General features: G+C 40.0%; 1 protein-coding gene across 1 annotated transcript; it reads right to left on the reverse strand.

The window, feature by feature from the left end:
• Nucleotides 1-1,144: 1,144 nt before the first annotated feature.
• Nucleotides 1,145-15,735, reverse strand: LOC121868010 (protein O-linked-mannose beta-1,2-N-acetylglucosaminyltransferase 1-like). Its single transcript, XM_042368221.1, has 17 exons — nucleotides 15,616-15,735; nucleotides 12,913-13,008; nucleotides 12,560-12,705; nucleotides 11,008-11,084; nucleotides 10,604-10,789; nucleotides 9,912-10,149; nucleotides 9,563-9,693; nucleotides 9,151-9,221; nucleotides 7,752-7,907; nucleotides 6,328-6,438; nucleotides 5,081-5,276; nucleotides 4,689-4,882; nucleotides 3,754-3,862; nucleotides 3,590-3,664; nucleotides 2,958-3,196; nucleotides 2,152-2,262; nucleotides 1,145-1,401 (listed from the first exon to the last, which is right to left on the reverse strand). The coding sequence occupies exons 3-17, from the start codon at nucleotides 12,663-12,665 to the stop codon at nucleotides 1,323-1,325; spliced, it is 2,079 nt and encodes a 692-aa protein (XP_042224155.1). The 5' UTR covers nucleotides 12,666-12,705; nucleotides 12,913-13,008; nucleotides 15,616-15,735; the 3' UTR covers nucleotides 1,145-1,322.
• Between the last annotated feature and the right edge of the window lie 583 nt (nucleotides 15,736-16,318).

The raw sequence follows: 16,318 nt of genomic DNA on the forward strand, positions 1-16,318 counted from the left end.
AGGAGGAACAAGTGGTTGCATGCCGCCACACTGCTCTTGTTGTAGGAGGAACACGTGGTTGTAGGCCTTTTTTGCCATTTATAGCGGCTAGTTCATTGTGCACCCAATACCCATCCTGTGAGCGGTAGCGCAAAAGGATTACAGAGCCCAATTCACAAAGGGTCTGTATAACTAACCCCGGTGGTCAAGATATTACGGCGTTGAATGTCACAGAGTATTTCGAATAAATTCTTTGTTTAGTTCCATACGTCATAGAGGGTAACTTATTTGCAACTGCGTGAGTACAGCAGTGTGTCTGGCCTCACACTTTGTTATTCACATTTGCGTGAGAGGTATTCATTCACAGTGTGTGTTGTGTTCCATACATGGAAACTGATATAGCTACTTAGTGCACAAAAGTGGATACAATCTTAATATGTCGGCTATTTTACCATTAGAGATAAAGTGTTGCGCCATTTCACACACAGTGTGCTTGTTCCTGTCCCTAAAAGGTTCTATCTTCGCACAGTCGAGGACGTAGTGTTGGGAGTGTGTGTGGCCATATGTATGGCCACACACTTTACATTTAGTCTTGCTCACATCTGCTTGAGGAACATACTGCCAGATGTACTTATATCCTTACCTTACTTTAACGGTTACAACATTTTGTAATCTAGTGATCTTGTTACTTACTCCATATGCATGTTTCACTTGATACATCTCATTATGGTAAACACTGGATTGACTAGTGCCTGTTTGCACTTGTCTGCTTGCGTCAAATTCATCAACTAGTTCCTTCTTAATTACAGTTTTAAGGGTTGTTTTTGACAGACCCAGATTGTATTCAAATGTCTTTGTTAGGCGCGAGTTTGGTGAGGGCATCAACTCTGTCATGTTCTCCGAGGCCTATGTGAGAGGGGATCCACAATAGCTGCAATATCAAATGCAGCTTTTAAGTCAAGAAATGTGGTGTATCTGTGCTTTTCATCCCCATGCACATTTAGGAATGTATTGAAGCAGTTATGTCCAGGCCTTAGAGTCTAAGGCCTCGACATCGTCTAAGGCCTGACACAGTCTTAGGCTTAGACTGTATCAGGTCACCGAGCTTCAAACTCACGCTAATGGATAAAAGATCTGGAGGATTAAAAGGTAGAATGAGGGTCAGTTGGTTCTCACAGCCCCAAGCAGTGGCTTTATTTACACTTTGTTGTCAGACAGAGATCACCAGACAATCATCATCTGCCTTCCAATGAAAACTTTTTAGTGTTGCAATACACAACAATATATTCACTGCTTGACGGTTGTATCTCTTCTGTACCACGCTGACTGTGTCAGCCAGGACGTCAGCCTCTTAGGGGAGTCGGTTCACTGAAGTTGTTTAGCATAAGTTCCTCTTCGGAAGTCTCCGCTGGTACCCTCACCCTGTAGACCAATAATATATCACCTGGTTTATGCAGCTAATGTAAATACTGACTATCAAAATAAATTGATATACTGTACAAATATAATAATGATAATATTTATCATTGTAATAATTACAATAGCAAATATAATATTAATAGATAACCGAGATAAATTTTAATCCATTGATTGGTAGGGATTTCTCTCAGCTGAATAAAATTGTTTGACGTTTAACCAGAGTGCGCCATTACTCCTTAAGGAGTTAAGCCAAAATCATATAAACAAATTTGAGTAAAATTCATCTTGACAGAATTCCAGACGAGGAGCAAGTTGTTTATTGTTCAGGTGTTCTGGGGAGTTGGATACTTACCCACTACATACTAAGAGGTACAGTAGATCAAACTCACATTACAGTAAAACATGGTTTCTATATACACCATTATATATGTCCGTACACCATCCTCGCCACCGTCTCCTGCAAGATGCTATTCGACACTACAAGCTCAGACTGATCGCTATAAGAACAGCCCCATTCCAACCATTGTAAAAACCATCAACAACTCATAGATGACTTGTTTGTTACCGTCCTGCCCTGCCAGTCTCACTTTTGTACTGTAACTGTGCTGAAAGTTTTTGTCATTATATATATATATATATATATATATATATATATATATATATATATATATATATATATATATATATATATATATATATATATATATATATATATATATAACACGGAATAGGTAAGGGGTGGCCACTCATTACCTCTGTATCCTGGACGTGTCAGCCATTCTCCTCTGTTGCGCCACCTTAATCGCCTCCAGCACCATGGGCATCGCTGGCACTGCCCAGTCACTAGTCCCAGCTGAGTACCGACTGTCAACACAAAATATTGACTCATAAATATATCTGCATGTGCAGTTGTGGCTGTGCTAATACTTGTGCCTCTACCTCCATGTGTATCTGTATCTTTCCCGATACAGTATCTGTACATGTATCTGTATTTGCACCAGTAGCCGTAGTTGCATCTATATTTAAAACAGTGCCTGTAACTGTACAGCTGGCTGTATTCGCATTTGCACCAGTACTTGTACCTACAGTTATACCTATACCTGTATCTGCACTTATCTTTATATTTTTATCTGTACGTGTATTTATGTCCTATGTGTGCTTTATTTTTATATGTACCTACACTCCTATCTGTATCTTCACATTTATTTGTATCTTACCTGCACCTGTACCTGAACTGTCGCTTGTGATTTTATAAAATTATATGAAGTCGCCTCATTATCTAGAGATCATCTTCTCTAAAACAGCAGTTTCTAAAACTGAATATGGGAGAACACTAAGTTATAATAATGGTCATATTCTGGAAGACAGAAATATATATATATATATATATATATATATATATATATATATATATATATATATATATATATATATATATATATTCTCTTTCCAGTGTACTAGCATTATAATCCAGCGAGGACGTACCGGAACTTTTTTAATAATACTGCGCTTTAAAATGCTATCACTGTGAGATATATAATGTACTGTATATCCCTCACCAGTACTTAGATAGTGGACATCCCACCAGGTACAACACCTGCCATGCCTCCTCCGTCTGCATCGTGAGGGTGAAGTCTTGACGGGTGAGGGTATGAACCTGTCGGACGTTGTGGGCATGAAGGTCGCGGAGGTTGTAGGTGCGGGCCTGGTGGGTAAGGTGGTGAGAGTAAGGGTGAATCCTAAGCCGTATCACGCCCTCATACAGCTCCTTCACCTCCTGGTCGTCGGTGCCCAGACACTGTGAGGCAAGAACCACCAGTTGAAGCATAGTAACGAGGAATTCCTTGATACTGTGGTAGACGTCACGTCTGTTTACCTGTGATAACAAGAGCGACACCCGACTCGGCTTCTTTTTAAAGAAGGTTAAACAAGAGTGACTGAGAATAAAGCTGGGTCAGCCAGGGAAGGACAAATGGTTTTGTTTAGTCAGCCAGTTAACTATATTAGGTTGATATTGTTAAGTTGACTTGCACATCAAGGACTTCACAAGACAATAGTCCACTAGAAGGGTCAAAAGGACCCTTCTAGTTTCTCTCAGTAAGATAAAAGTATATGAGTAGTTAGTGGATGTGTAGAGAACAGATACTAAGGGCATCTAAAGAGTCACTCAGCGTACCAGAGCGCCACTCACCGCCTGCATGAGGTAGAAGCTGAGATATTGGTCTGAGCGGCTCACCACACCCAGGTACAAGACGAAGGGTCCAGTCTGTGGGAGAAACAGAGTTAGTATTGCTCTCTCTCTCTCTCTCTCTCTCTCTCTCTCTCTCTCTCTCTCTCTCTCTCTCTCTCTCTTACCTTGTTTTTTGGGATGACGTGGACGTGGCAGGGGTGGTCGAGGAGGTGAATCTTGGTGGCGTGACGTATCTCATCCTCGAACCAATGAGAGTAGTTCTTGGCCACCAGTCTACAGATATATAAATACATATATATATATATATATATATATATATATATATATATATATATATATATATATATATATATATATATATATATATATATATATATGCAAGTAAATCACTGTAGGTGCGCGTGATCTAGGTATATGCTGATAACCACAAGGAAAGAAGAAAACACGAAGTTCCCAAGCGCTTTCGTGTAATTCACATCTTCAGGGGTGAGGACAGACTAAAGAGAAGTACAAAACAAGGTGTATATATACAGAGGAGGGTGAGGAGCGCTTGGGAATCCAATGCTCTGTTTGTTCATTTAAGGGATAACAAGCATTGCATTGACTGGGATAATGCTTCCTCAATATTACCTTGCAATTCAATTGATAGTAGGAACATCATAGAATCTAGTCTTATTAAACATACCGAAGCATTCAACATGAATTTGAGTAATGGCCTGTACAAACTGGACAATTTTGTAATTAAGAAGATTTGTAACCAGGTGAGAAAGTTGGGTCACCTTACCCTCAGACCTGACCACCAACCGTTGTGTGCTATTTAAAGATTAGTAGGGTCATTACCTAATACCTGACCATTGTGGACCTGGTCTCACCCTCCTCTGTATATATACACCTTGGTTTGTATTTCTCTTTAGTCTGTGCTCACCCCTGAAGATGTGAATTACACGAAAGCGCTTGGGAACTTCGTGTTTTCTTCTTTCCTTGTGGTTATCAGCATATACCTGATCACGCATACAGTATATTATATATATATATATATATATATATATATATATATATATATATATATATATATATATATATAACCATGCACACACACCTGTGAACGTGCTTCAGTTCTACGTCAGGTCGACGGTTTAGTAATCTGGTGCTGAAGAAGAGGTGCTGCTCCCAGCCCGTTACGTGGACCCCAGCCGACCCCCCGTGAGCCGTCCTAGACACCTCCGGCACCACCGCCTCCATACCAGCACGGGCGCCCTCGGTGTACAGCCACCAGTCCCAGTCGCGGCCGGGCTACAGCGAAATAATGTAAGAGAGAGAAAATGAGGAGGAGAGACAGAGTAATTACGAAAACAGAAAAAGAGAGAATGACTATAATCTACAGTAATCAGAACAGACGCCCTCAGAGTACGCCCGCCAGTGAATGTGACAAAGAAAAAGTTAGAGAGAATGGGAGACTATTAGAAAAACTAAAAGCCAAGTGCTACTAACCCCGGGAGGCACCCAGAGAGGAAGTATATTCTCGACCCAGCGCCTGCAGGTCATCCAGCCGTACTGTGGGTACATCTCGGCCCGCAGCACGGTTGAGGAGTCGCGAGCAGTATTTGGATACGAGTTCTGGCCGAAGGCGCTGACAAAGTTAAGTGTCGGGTCGAGATTCAGCGCCAGCGCCGCCTGGTGGAAGTATCTGAGGGCGAGGAGGACGGGGAATTAAAGATGAGAGGACAGGACACACAGGCGCAAGAGACACTTTCATCAAATTATATCACCTGTTAACCAAGACAGGTGATATATTCTTAAAGTGGGTTTTTTCACATATTTTTTACTCTTACAACTTTTAGTTTTTTTTTTTAGGTATGTAAAAGGACACAGAATAAGGACAGTAAAAATTACAAGAAGCTTTAAGTGAAATTATATAATAGTAAAAAAAACGTGGCACTATATTTTCGTCCAAAAAAATAAAATTTATGAGAATAGAAAATTCAAAGACCAAGGGTCCAGGATATAAAATGTATGACAGGATGGAAGAAATGTATACAGAAAAGAACATCGGAATGATAGTGGACTGTAGGATGAGTTTCTCGACCATCTGGCAGAAAAATATATTAAATCAACAGTATTGTGGGGCTTATAAGAAGAACCTTCCCATGTCTGGACGAAGAGGTATTAAGTCTGGTGTCCATACCTAATAAAAGTTACCGAGACCATAGAGAATACGCCAAGACGAGCAACCAGACGAGGACAGTACCAAGACTGGAGCAGTTGTCTTATAAGGATAGATCAAAGAAGCGAAATTGACCCACATCGGCTTACAGAAGATCTGGAAGTGATATGTTGGAAACCTGTAAGACCTTGTGTGGTGATGATATATCTATTCTGCGGGGAGAGTCATCAACCAGGCCACATTTGTCAACGAAGTACTCGATTTCATATAATGAAAAATCTTTCTGCGGTACAATTATAAATAATTTGAATGTTTTGTTCCCATACATCATACATTCAGTACACTGAGAAGTTTTATGATTTTTTTATAAAGCGCTGGAAAATTGGGAGTAAAATATATAGTAATGGAGTAAAAACTCATTGTATGATAACAGCCTCGACCACCGACACGCTATAATCGGTTATCAGTGATGTATCAGGAGCCGAAGCCTCGCCTTAGGGCCTCTTTCAGAAAACACATCTGTAAGTATCTGTAATAAATAAAATAAAATTCTGTTCTTTGTAAACAGGCTGACCTTAGTAAGTCCGGGGCCAAGATGAGGTCGTCCTCGAGCAAAATGACCTTGTCGACGTGAGGCCATCTGTTCAGCCCGCTGTACAAGGCGAAGGCGATGTTCATGTTGATCCTACAGGGAGAAGTGATGGTTAGTATACAGTAGCTGAAAAGTTTTTCAAATCAATTTTAATTTGCTGTCCTTCAAAAGGTACAGTTATCAGTTGTTTGTAAAAATAAATACAATCGGTGTAAAATATTGTAAACTGGCAAAACGAGCGTCTTTGACCACCTTGAATGATTACTTCCTGTATGTTACCCATTAGAAAAGTTTATGTAAATCATTTTGCGTGCATGCATACCTTCCTGGCTGTTCAAAAAATTACCATAGATTTTTATATTGTCTACAAACTTGATTATATAGTTCTCTATCTCTTCATCAATATACTGATACAGTATATTGTACTGCATCAGCAGGGTTGGTTCCAGAATAGATTCTTGAGGCACTCCACTGGGAACTCCTTTCCATTCCGATTTTAATCCATTTTTTGACCATTTTCATGTTCCTGTCTATGAGTAATTCACTCCAACATTTTACCTCTAATGTCATGTGTATAAACCCGTAAAGCCAACCGTGTCAGTGCAACTTTGTCAAACGCCATCTACAACGCATTCACTGGTAAACCTGGTCCACGTAGTCTGTTACTGTTTTAAGGACTGTGATACGACTGTTCACTGTCAAGTGTTCGATAAGAGCGATTTGTGATCCATCCACTCCTGGAATTGTGAATTAATTTAAGCTGGCTATCTTTTTCTTGACGATTTCATCTGTGATTGCTGCACCTCTTAATTCATTTTCAACCCCTGAAGTATCTCTCTTCTTAAGTGTTGAATGTGATCGAGTATCTTCTGTGTGAACATTGATGTAACATATTCATTTAGAGAAAGAAGGCCAAAGGTATCTTTCGTCAGCATTCTCTCTCTGGTATATATACATAAAAGAACTAAGGATCTTTCTAAATATTTTGGGCCAGCTTCCTCAGGACAAATAATGTTGTTGATCTTATTTCTTGACTGGTCACATCCAGAGGTCTTTATTGTACACTATATTGTCCCCGTAAACTGTTGTGACTCGGTTTTTCTTCCGTCGATGGTATTTTCTTGTAATGACTCGCTTGATCACCTTGAAATTTCTGTCATGCCTCCCCTCTGTCTGATTCTTCAATATCCCCCCCATTTTATGCTTTATAGTGTTACTATAATATCTAGACTCATATATAACCAAACTAACTAATCTTATCTAGTAGGTTACAATCTATTGCATTAGTGAAAAATTATCAGCATATTCCTCCACTCATTTGTGCGTGTGACTGTGCAAACTTGGAAAAGACCAACAGTAATTCTGCATACAGGTACCTAAGTGTAAATGAGGGCAAGTTGACTCACCTGGTGTTATGGCTGGGTTGGCCCTGTGGGATGTGGGTGACAGTTTCTACCTGGAAGACGTTGGTCAGCTCCAGTGTCTCCCGGTGTGGCCCGTCTACCACCACCAGTACTCTAGTCTCCTTTGAACCAGCCAAGGATTTCAGATTTTTTAAAATCCTGTTGGAAAAAGGAAAAACAATTTTAATATTAAAGTAAATGTATGAAAAGGTCGATAATTCGAGGAAGAGCATATGCCGCATTTTTACTTGTTATCTTAGTTGTTTCTTGTCATTTTTTAGAATTGTCTTCGAGGTACAGATCCTCTTCTGACTTTTAACCAATATAGAAGCTTCTATTGTCGGCTCCTCACTATCCCAATAATAACTAACGTCGCCATATCCAGTTTTGGTTAGAGTTTCACGATAACAACTGTAAAACGTCTAGTCTGCTCTATAGTTGTCCACGTAGAGGAAATCCACAAACAGCAACTAACGAGGATCACCAACAATGTGGCAAGAACAAGATCAAACAGACTCGCCACTTATCTCAACAAACACCAGCTACCTCTCTTGGCATTTCACTTGAGTGGGTGCTAATCTTGGGTACAGAAGTGTGTGCACGATGATCTCCCAGAACGCTAACAGATGCAATGAAGGAGAGGCAGATGGAAGCTCCTGGGTGTTGTTGTTGAGAGATGAACAGGAAGGCAGCGAATTCTTATGCAGCATTGTGACAGACTATGAAAACAGAGTGCGCCATTGTGACCTACAAGGCAAAAGACATTATGATTCAGAAGACAGGATTCGTTAAATTCGCTCCGACATTCAGATACAATAATTCTCCTCCAATGTGACAATGCACGGGGCCTCATAAGAGTGCACTGAAGACTGAATCAATTCGCCGCTTTCGTTTCACTATCTTGAACCATCCACAATACAGTATAACCTGGGCATTACTTCTCATCACGCCTCGTAAAGTTTATAGTGACTATTATTATTAAATATCCTTTTCACTGTTATATTTTAGGGAAGCAGAAATTAATTCATGGTTTACTCCCACCTGCTGGTGTCTGAGCTTGACCTGGGTTTACATCCCTTGAAATCTCGTGTGAGTCGCGGCGGTCGAGCGGATTCAGAAGTCTGTGGTTCGATTCCCAGGCGCTCCCAGTTTACCCAGCTGCAAATCGGTACTATCTAAGTTTACAGCTTGGGGAAGTGAAGGCGGTTGAGTACAGTACCGGCCATGCTGCCTCCTTGTATACCGAAAGGCTTAGTATACAGTGTGCTGTATCCACACTGTCCCTAACGAGCAGTCATGCCTATGAGACCCACGTTCGCATCCCGTGTATTTGGTGAATAAATGCCCAATGCATTACATTATAAAAAATACAAACTATATCTTACTATATGACTTGGCTTACCGGTAGAGGTAATAAGGTTTGTTGGCCGTCACAATCACTACCGGTATCTCCTCACTCATGGGTATACTGGGCTGGAAAAACATTTATTTTATTAGAGGGATATATATATATATATATATATATATATATATATATATATATATATATATATATATATATATATATATATATATATATATATATATATATATATATACAGTATGTTTTATATCCCAAGAAAGACTATTCTTATACACTTCATTAATACTGATTTTTTACTTTACTTTTCATACTTCTGCTTTCTAGTAGTTAAGTGCATATTATATGATTCACGTGTTGTGTGTGTGTGTGTGTGTAACGATAAATAATTACTCTGGTTACATTCAAGTTAAGTTCCAAAAACACTACAGCAGGCATCACAAGGTGTACTCACGGGCGTAGTGGGTAGGGTGGTAGGGGTATAAGGTCCCTCACACCTACACAGTTCTCCATAACCCTCATAGGTGTCACAGAACCTCCACTGGGCCTCTTGCTGCGCCGCCCACGACCCGCCGCACCACCCATCTGCACCACGACACAAACAACCACGATTTAGTACATAAACCGCACCCCCATTGTATACCACCAAACAGTTCATGGGTGTACAGCATCTCATGAACAATACCCATCAACACCACCACCCACTGTCAGTACATGGACCAGTCAACCACCCACACGATCCGCCTACACCACCACCCAAGAGAGTCAAACAACAGAAATAAGGGTGTGAGGCAAGGACCTACCTGACGAGGCCTTGGGGAGGTCCACCTGCAGTTGAAGGTTTGTTGAGGATCTGCCAATCTCCTTCGTGGCCACTGCTTCCACTAGTACCTTGCCGGGAACCAGAGTGAGGCCCCTGGGGTGCCCCGTGATGGTGATCATTCCCCAGGGCTCTCCGTCGGCTACCCGGGGAACCAGCATCGACCCCACCCCCACGAGGACCTCCACGCCCTTCCTTTCCAGGAATGTCATGAAGTTTGGCTGTAACCAAAATTTTAAAGTGTACATTGAACGTGTCACTATTTTTCTTCTTTGCCACAAGTTGGCTCCATCTTAATCTGCAGAGTATTCTTATGAGATTTTTTTCCCACCAAAATGAATAATTTCGACCCTGTAAATCTTTAATCGAAATTCATTTTGGTGGGTTCTGGGGGGCCAATGATCCCTCTCTACACAATATTTTTTTTACGATGATTTGGAGCTAACGAGAAAATATTTCAGAACTATTTGGACGCCAGGAGCTAAGTTTTTCCAAACATTTGGACCTCAAGAACATGTATTTCAGAATGAAATCATCAGGAAAAAAATCTAAATATATTAAACTCTATGGATCAATATTTCATATCTATTTAAACCCCCACAACTAATAATTTTAAACTTCACTGAACTCAAAAGCAAATATTTTGTAACTCTCTGGATCCTAGGAACTAGTTACCTGACCCACGAGTATGAGGGCACGGCCGGACTGAAGGGAAACTAGGCAGGCGTGCAGGTTGTGGCGCTCGGCTGGCTGGTAGGTACGAAATCGACGTGCCAGCATCAATTTACCGGTCCGGGAGTGCAACACCACCACGTGAACGCCCCCGCCCCATCCATTCTCCAAGCCTTCATGTTCGTACACCTGTGAACACAAGACATCTGAGAAGCGCACGACTGACACACGAAGGTAAATGTGTAGTTAATCTCTGGTCCTGCATTTTCGTGATATATTTTGATGCAGTAACAAGCTCCCTCCCCAAAAAAATACGAGTGTCCCCTCATTGATGAGTGGGCTTCCTATTAATGAGTGGGCTCTCTTTAATAAGTGTTTCCCCCTCTGACCTGTCGCCGAGTACTCACAATGGTGTTCTCTCGTAGAACCAGGACTTGGTTGTGGTTGGCCTTCACCGTCAGCGACATAGTGTCCTCCTGCAGCTCTAAGGATTAGTCACGATAAAAATATGAAACGTCCATTAGGCATAAATAATTTAAAAGCAATGTTACATGATTAACTTTGTTACTTTTATTACTGTGGTTGTCATTACTATCTATCTCAACTTTGGTATTATTATTCATGTGTAATACTTAGAATGATAACAGTAATGAATTATACGAAATTTGATAACTAGAATAATACAGATCTCGGCATAAGTCATAACAAGTAATGTATCTTTATCAATAATAAGTCACAAGGTTTTCCTCAATCGCGTAGTCTATAATTTATTTCTGAGTCATATACTGTATAATACTACTCCAAGAAACTTTGCTACACACACACACACACACACACACACACACACACACACACAGTAATACCCCCATCACCCAACCGGCCTGTTACGTGAGGGGGCACAGAGCGGTGATTTTATCGTCACGAATACCATCAAAAAGTTTCCTCACAAACGCCACCCTGAAATGCTGTCGTTTTGACGTCGTCACGAATACCATCAAAAAGTTTCCTCACAAACGCCACCCTGAAATGCTGTCGTTTTGACGTGAAATTAATTGAACAGTGAACACCTGCCTGCCTAGAGGATCAGAAATGGACCACATAACTTAAGAACTATGTTACAGAAACAATAAACATGTTTACATATTTTGTTGAAAAGTACACAATGATATCATGATGTTTTAGGGAGCTAGCATTTTTCTTCCAACCTCCATCAACTCTTATTGAAGAACCAAAGGGAATATGTTCCGTTAAGTAAGCAAATAATTATATTTTTCTACTAAATAATCACTGTGTTACTTCGAGAAATTATTCATCTGTATCTAAAGTTGGATGTCAATAATCTACTGACAATATATAAATAGTTTTCTTTTAATAATCTGGCGTTATCTCACAATATCATGTAAGGCGCAATGGGCTTAATGGGCTTAAATGTGCTTTATACTGTGCTTTATACTGTGCTTTATACTGTACTTTATACTGTGCTTTATACTGTGCTTTATACTGTGCTTTATACTGTGCTTTATACTGTGCTTTATATCCGCTTGGCGACGCCACCGTCCAGTAAGCCATCATCCTAGAACACAATCTTTTTGCATAGAGGGTCACAATAAAATCATATGATGCATGATGGGCCTACACTCATTAGCTATACAGTATTGTTTTTAAAATTCTAATTTAATGAAAAATTTAAAGGAACGGAAGTCATGAACTGTACTAGAGCTCTGTAAATTAATCAAGAGTGAATGTAAACGCTTCTCTAAGACCGCTGACCTACCCGCAAAAAAAAAAACGAACAGTAGACGACGCCTCCAGAGAAAACCATAGCATTTCGCTTGTTTTAAAACCAGCTGAATTATAGGAAAAGGAATCTAAATTTCCAATGACTTTACTATAATAGCTGCTCTGGTGTGACGGCCAAAACTAATAAGAGTAATTACCTGTATTAAGTAACCATCTCACCTTTCATTTTTCTCCATCTTTGTAATGAAATATCAGATGCCTCCCACCTTAATGACGTCACACCCCCTATTGCCACCATCATCACCAGCAGGTAGATCATCTTCATCACCTCAGCACCACCAGGCACATCATCACGTCGTCAACTTCTGTTAATCATAAAAAATAACTGTAATGTTTGTGTTTCTGTGATACTGACATGTTATTTACTGTGCTCCAACAACTAAGGTCTCAGTCCGTAACGAGGTTAGTAATACACTCGTCCAAAAACATTAAAAATTATGAGAGATATGTGTATGTGCAAGTGTATGATGTTTCTTCAATGACAATAAAGTCAACACACTATGCATACTTACACACGGTAAAGAGGTGGAAAGATGTAAAACTCTTTCCTTGCATTTTTGACGAGGTCTTCACTGATATGTTCTTTTTATTGCATTGAGTTATTTCTGCTGTGGAAACAAGGAACAAGGCGAATTTAATCTCACGATAACCAAATTTTAAATCTCCATACGAAGCGTATACTTGTCTGCGGTCAAGCGAAAAACACTTTCTTCTTTAATGCTATGACAGACTGAAACAAGTTACCAAACCACATCAAAACCAGTTTCGGTATTATGCAATTCAAAGCCAAAACAAGGCTTGTCTACATAATTGATGAGGCTACAGCAAGAGAAGAGAGTGAGTTTGTAATTATTAAACCACAGAAGGTAAAACTAGTAAACGAAGACTGTGCTCATTAGAAGCATTTTAGTGAAAAGCTAAATCATGAGTCATCAATTGAACACGTGTTCACTTAAACCAAATGGATTGAGGTGAAAAGAAGGTTGTGCTCAATGAATACCATAGATACACGCATGTTACAAGACTTGAATAAAGAAAAGGAACATTGACGATCGGTTCTAACACGTATTATAGCAGTTGTGCAGTACCTTGCTGAGCACAACTCTGCTTTGGACAAGTCACTGGATGTTGGAAATTCTCACGTTATTGACGAAGCAGAGTTGATTTCATAAAACAAAACATGTACTTCAAGTCCTTCAGTTTTTAAAATCTCCCAGTGGTTCCTTCCTTAATGCAGAAATAGTGTACAGGATTTTGTTGACAGTTCCAGTCGCAGTGGCATCAGGGGAGCGAAGTTTTTCTAAACTCAAATTGATAAAAGCTAGTATATCTATGGACAACTATGTCTCAAGAGAGGTTGAGTGGACTGGCTATGCACTCCTTCGAATGTTTGCCGATGACGCCAAGTTATTTCGGGAAATAAAGAACCAAGCGGACTGTGAAGAGCTGCAGAAGGACCTCTGTGGGCATCAGGAATGGTCGAAGAAATGGCTGCTGAGATTCAATGTCACGAAGTGTAAGAGGATGCACCTGGGGCATACCAACGGTAAGGAGGCGTATCATATGTCCCAACAGGATGAAGAAACTGCACTAGTTGAGACTGAATGTGAGAAGGACCTAGGTGTGTATGTTGACAATGAGCTGAAGTTCTCGGGCCATTGCGAGAAGAAGGTAAATCAGGCAAATAAATTATTGGGTCTTATAAGAAGGTCGTTCAGATATCCAGACGGTCCGTCCCTCGTAACGATCTTCAGGAGTGAAGTGCTTCCCCATCTGGAGTACTGTCACCCGTCTGGTCCCCGAGATATGCTAGGGACTGTCAGTTGGTTGAAAATGTTCAAAGGAGGACCACCAGACTGGTGCCTGCACTTCGGCACCTCAGCTACCCTGAGAGATTAGAGTTCCTGAACTTGCCTAGCTTATACTACAGACGGGCAAGGGGGGACCTAGTTGAGGTGTATAAGCATCTCAGGGGGCACTACTCAGTTGAGTGTCCTTACTTGGAGCTGGCGGACGCTCGCCCCACAAGGGGTCACAGCTCAAGATTGAAGAAGCAGCAATTCCAGAAAACTGTGAGAGCAAACTTTTTCGGAGTGAGGGTTGTAAACTCTTGGAACAATCTACCAGAGAGTGTTGTGACGGCACCGAGTGTGAGCTCTTTCAAGACAAGACTCGACCAACACTGGAGCGGGTTCAGGTACATTCAGGAGCCGGTGCATGCCCAGTATTTGCCAACAGTGCGTGACAGAGACGTGACCGATCGCCCGGGCGGCTAGCGAGCCAATCTTTTGGTGAAGAAGATAAATGAAAAGGAAAAGTAATCAGAGACGTGGCCGATCGCCCAAGCGGCTAAAGAGCCGAACAGTGGCGAAGAGGATAAAAGTAAAAGTAACTGACAGAGTGGCACCGAAGAGCAAGTATGTGCGATCGTAAACTGATAGAAGAGTTTGCTGGAAAAAAAGCGAGGAAGGTTAATTTCGAAAGTAGGCTGTTTCTGTTACTTCGCAAATGTTTTACAGTATGAGCTGCAATAGTAAATTAAATTAGTTTTCTTTTAGTTATTAATTATGTTACCAAGAAATTTTTCAGTACAGTGCATACAGACTATCTTATGACATTTGTCTTGTTTATATTACAACATATATAAAAAAATAACGTTTTACTTCCCGTGTTTTTTTAATATAATCTTTGCCGTTTATTTTTAATTTATTGTTACTCTTATTTTATCGCCCCCCCCCCAGGCCTCGTTGTGGGTCAGTGACCTATGCCGGGCGGCTCTTCCCCGTAGAAATATATATATATATATATATATATATATATATATATATATATATATATATATATATATATATATATATATATGCAATAATATCACCAGGTAATAAATTTCATGTTTTTCTTGTGTACTTCCGAATCTCATTTTAAATATTTTCACAACTTCCAGAGAACAGTTATCACATACGGTCTCAGGGTCGCAGATCTCTTTCGTTTTCTTTCCATATTTTGTGGGTAATACTATAAAATTATTACCTGTATCCATTACTTTAGTTTTGTAAATATCAAAATAAGCCAGGATATTTTTTTCTTAATTTCACGACTGCAAGCTACGTACACCGTATACCTACAGGTGTATTGTCTGTGAGTACAGTAATCCTGAACTGTCTAACTGCATGACAACTTTACTGAATAAATATTATTGTTACTATTTTCACTACCAGTTCTATCACAGCACCGTGGTTGTATCTTCCTTCATGCCAGGGAACAAACTACGTGTACGAGCCAAGGATTTATTGCTGTGTTTTCCTTATAGTCTCCCCATGGCTTTTGGCAATACACGTCGCTCTCTCGTTGTAGCATCTTTCATATTAACTTGTGTAAATTATCTTTTCATTTTGTTTAATTTGTGTGATAGTGATGTTCCTTCATAAATGTATGAATTATTTTCAGGCAGAAAAAATTCTTTCGTTTCATTTATTTCGTTTAAACATGTCAGAAACTTAGAAGAATTAATTAAGCGTAAGTTTAGCACGAGGGGACATAAATTTTCATTATAATGCATTTTATATTGAATATTTATTTATTTTATCTCACAATAGATTCTTCTTCAGATATCAAACTAAATTTGTTGATACGTTTTACCTGATTTGCGTTTCATACTTTAAAGTGCTGGTGTTGCGTCAGACAGATGTTTATCAAGCAGAATATGGTAACAACATTTTATTTATCCCAACAAGTGTGCTGTCTTAAATACTTCTTGCACAAACATTGCATATTTTCTCCCATTTATATGATGCAGCATATAGATGTCACATATGTCATTGCGCTTCTCACCCTTCTCCTTTATTAAAGCTCATGTGCTAGCAATGGGCGAGATGTGCGTTTAACAAAATATATTAATTCGACGATTTATTGTGTAAA

This window comes from Homarus americanus, unplaced genomic scaffold (genome assembly GCF_018991925.1).
Source record: "Homarus americanus isolate GMGI-L3 unplaced genomic scaffold, GMGI_Hamer_2.0 scaffold37032, whole genome shotgun sequence".
In the NCBI taxonomy this organism is placed as follows: Eukaryota; Metazoa; Arthropoda; class Malacostraca; order Decapoda; family Nephropidae; genus Homarus; species Homarus americanus.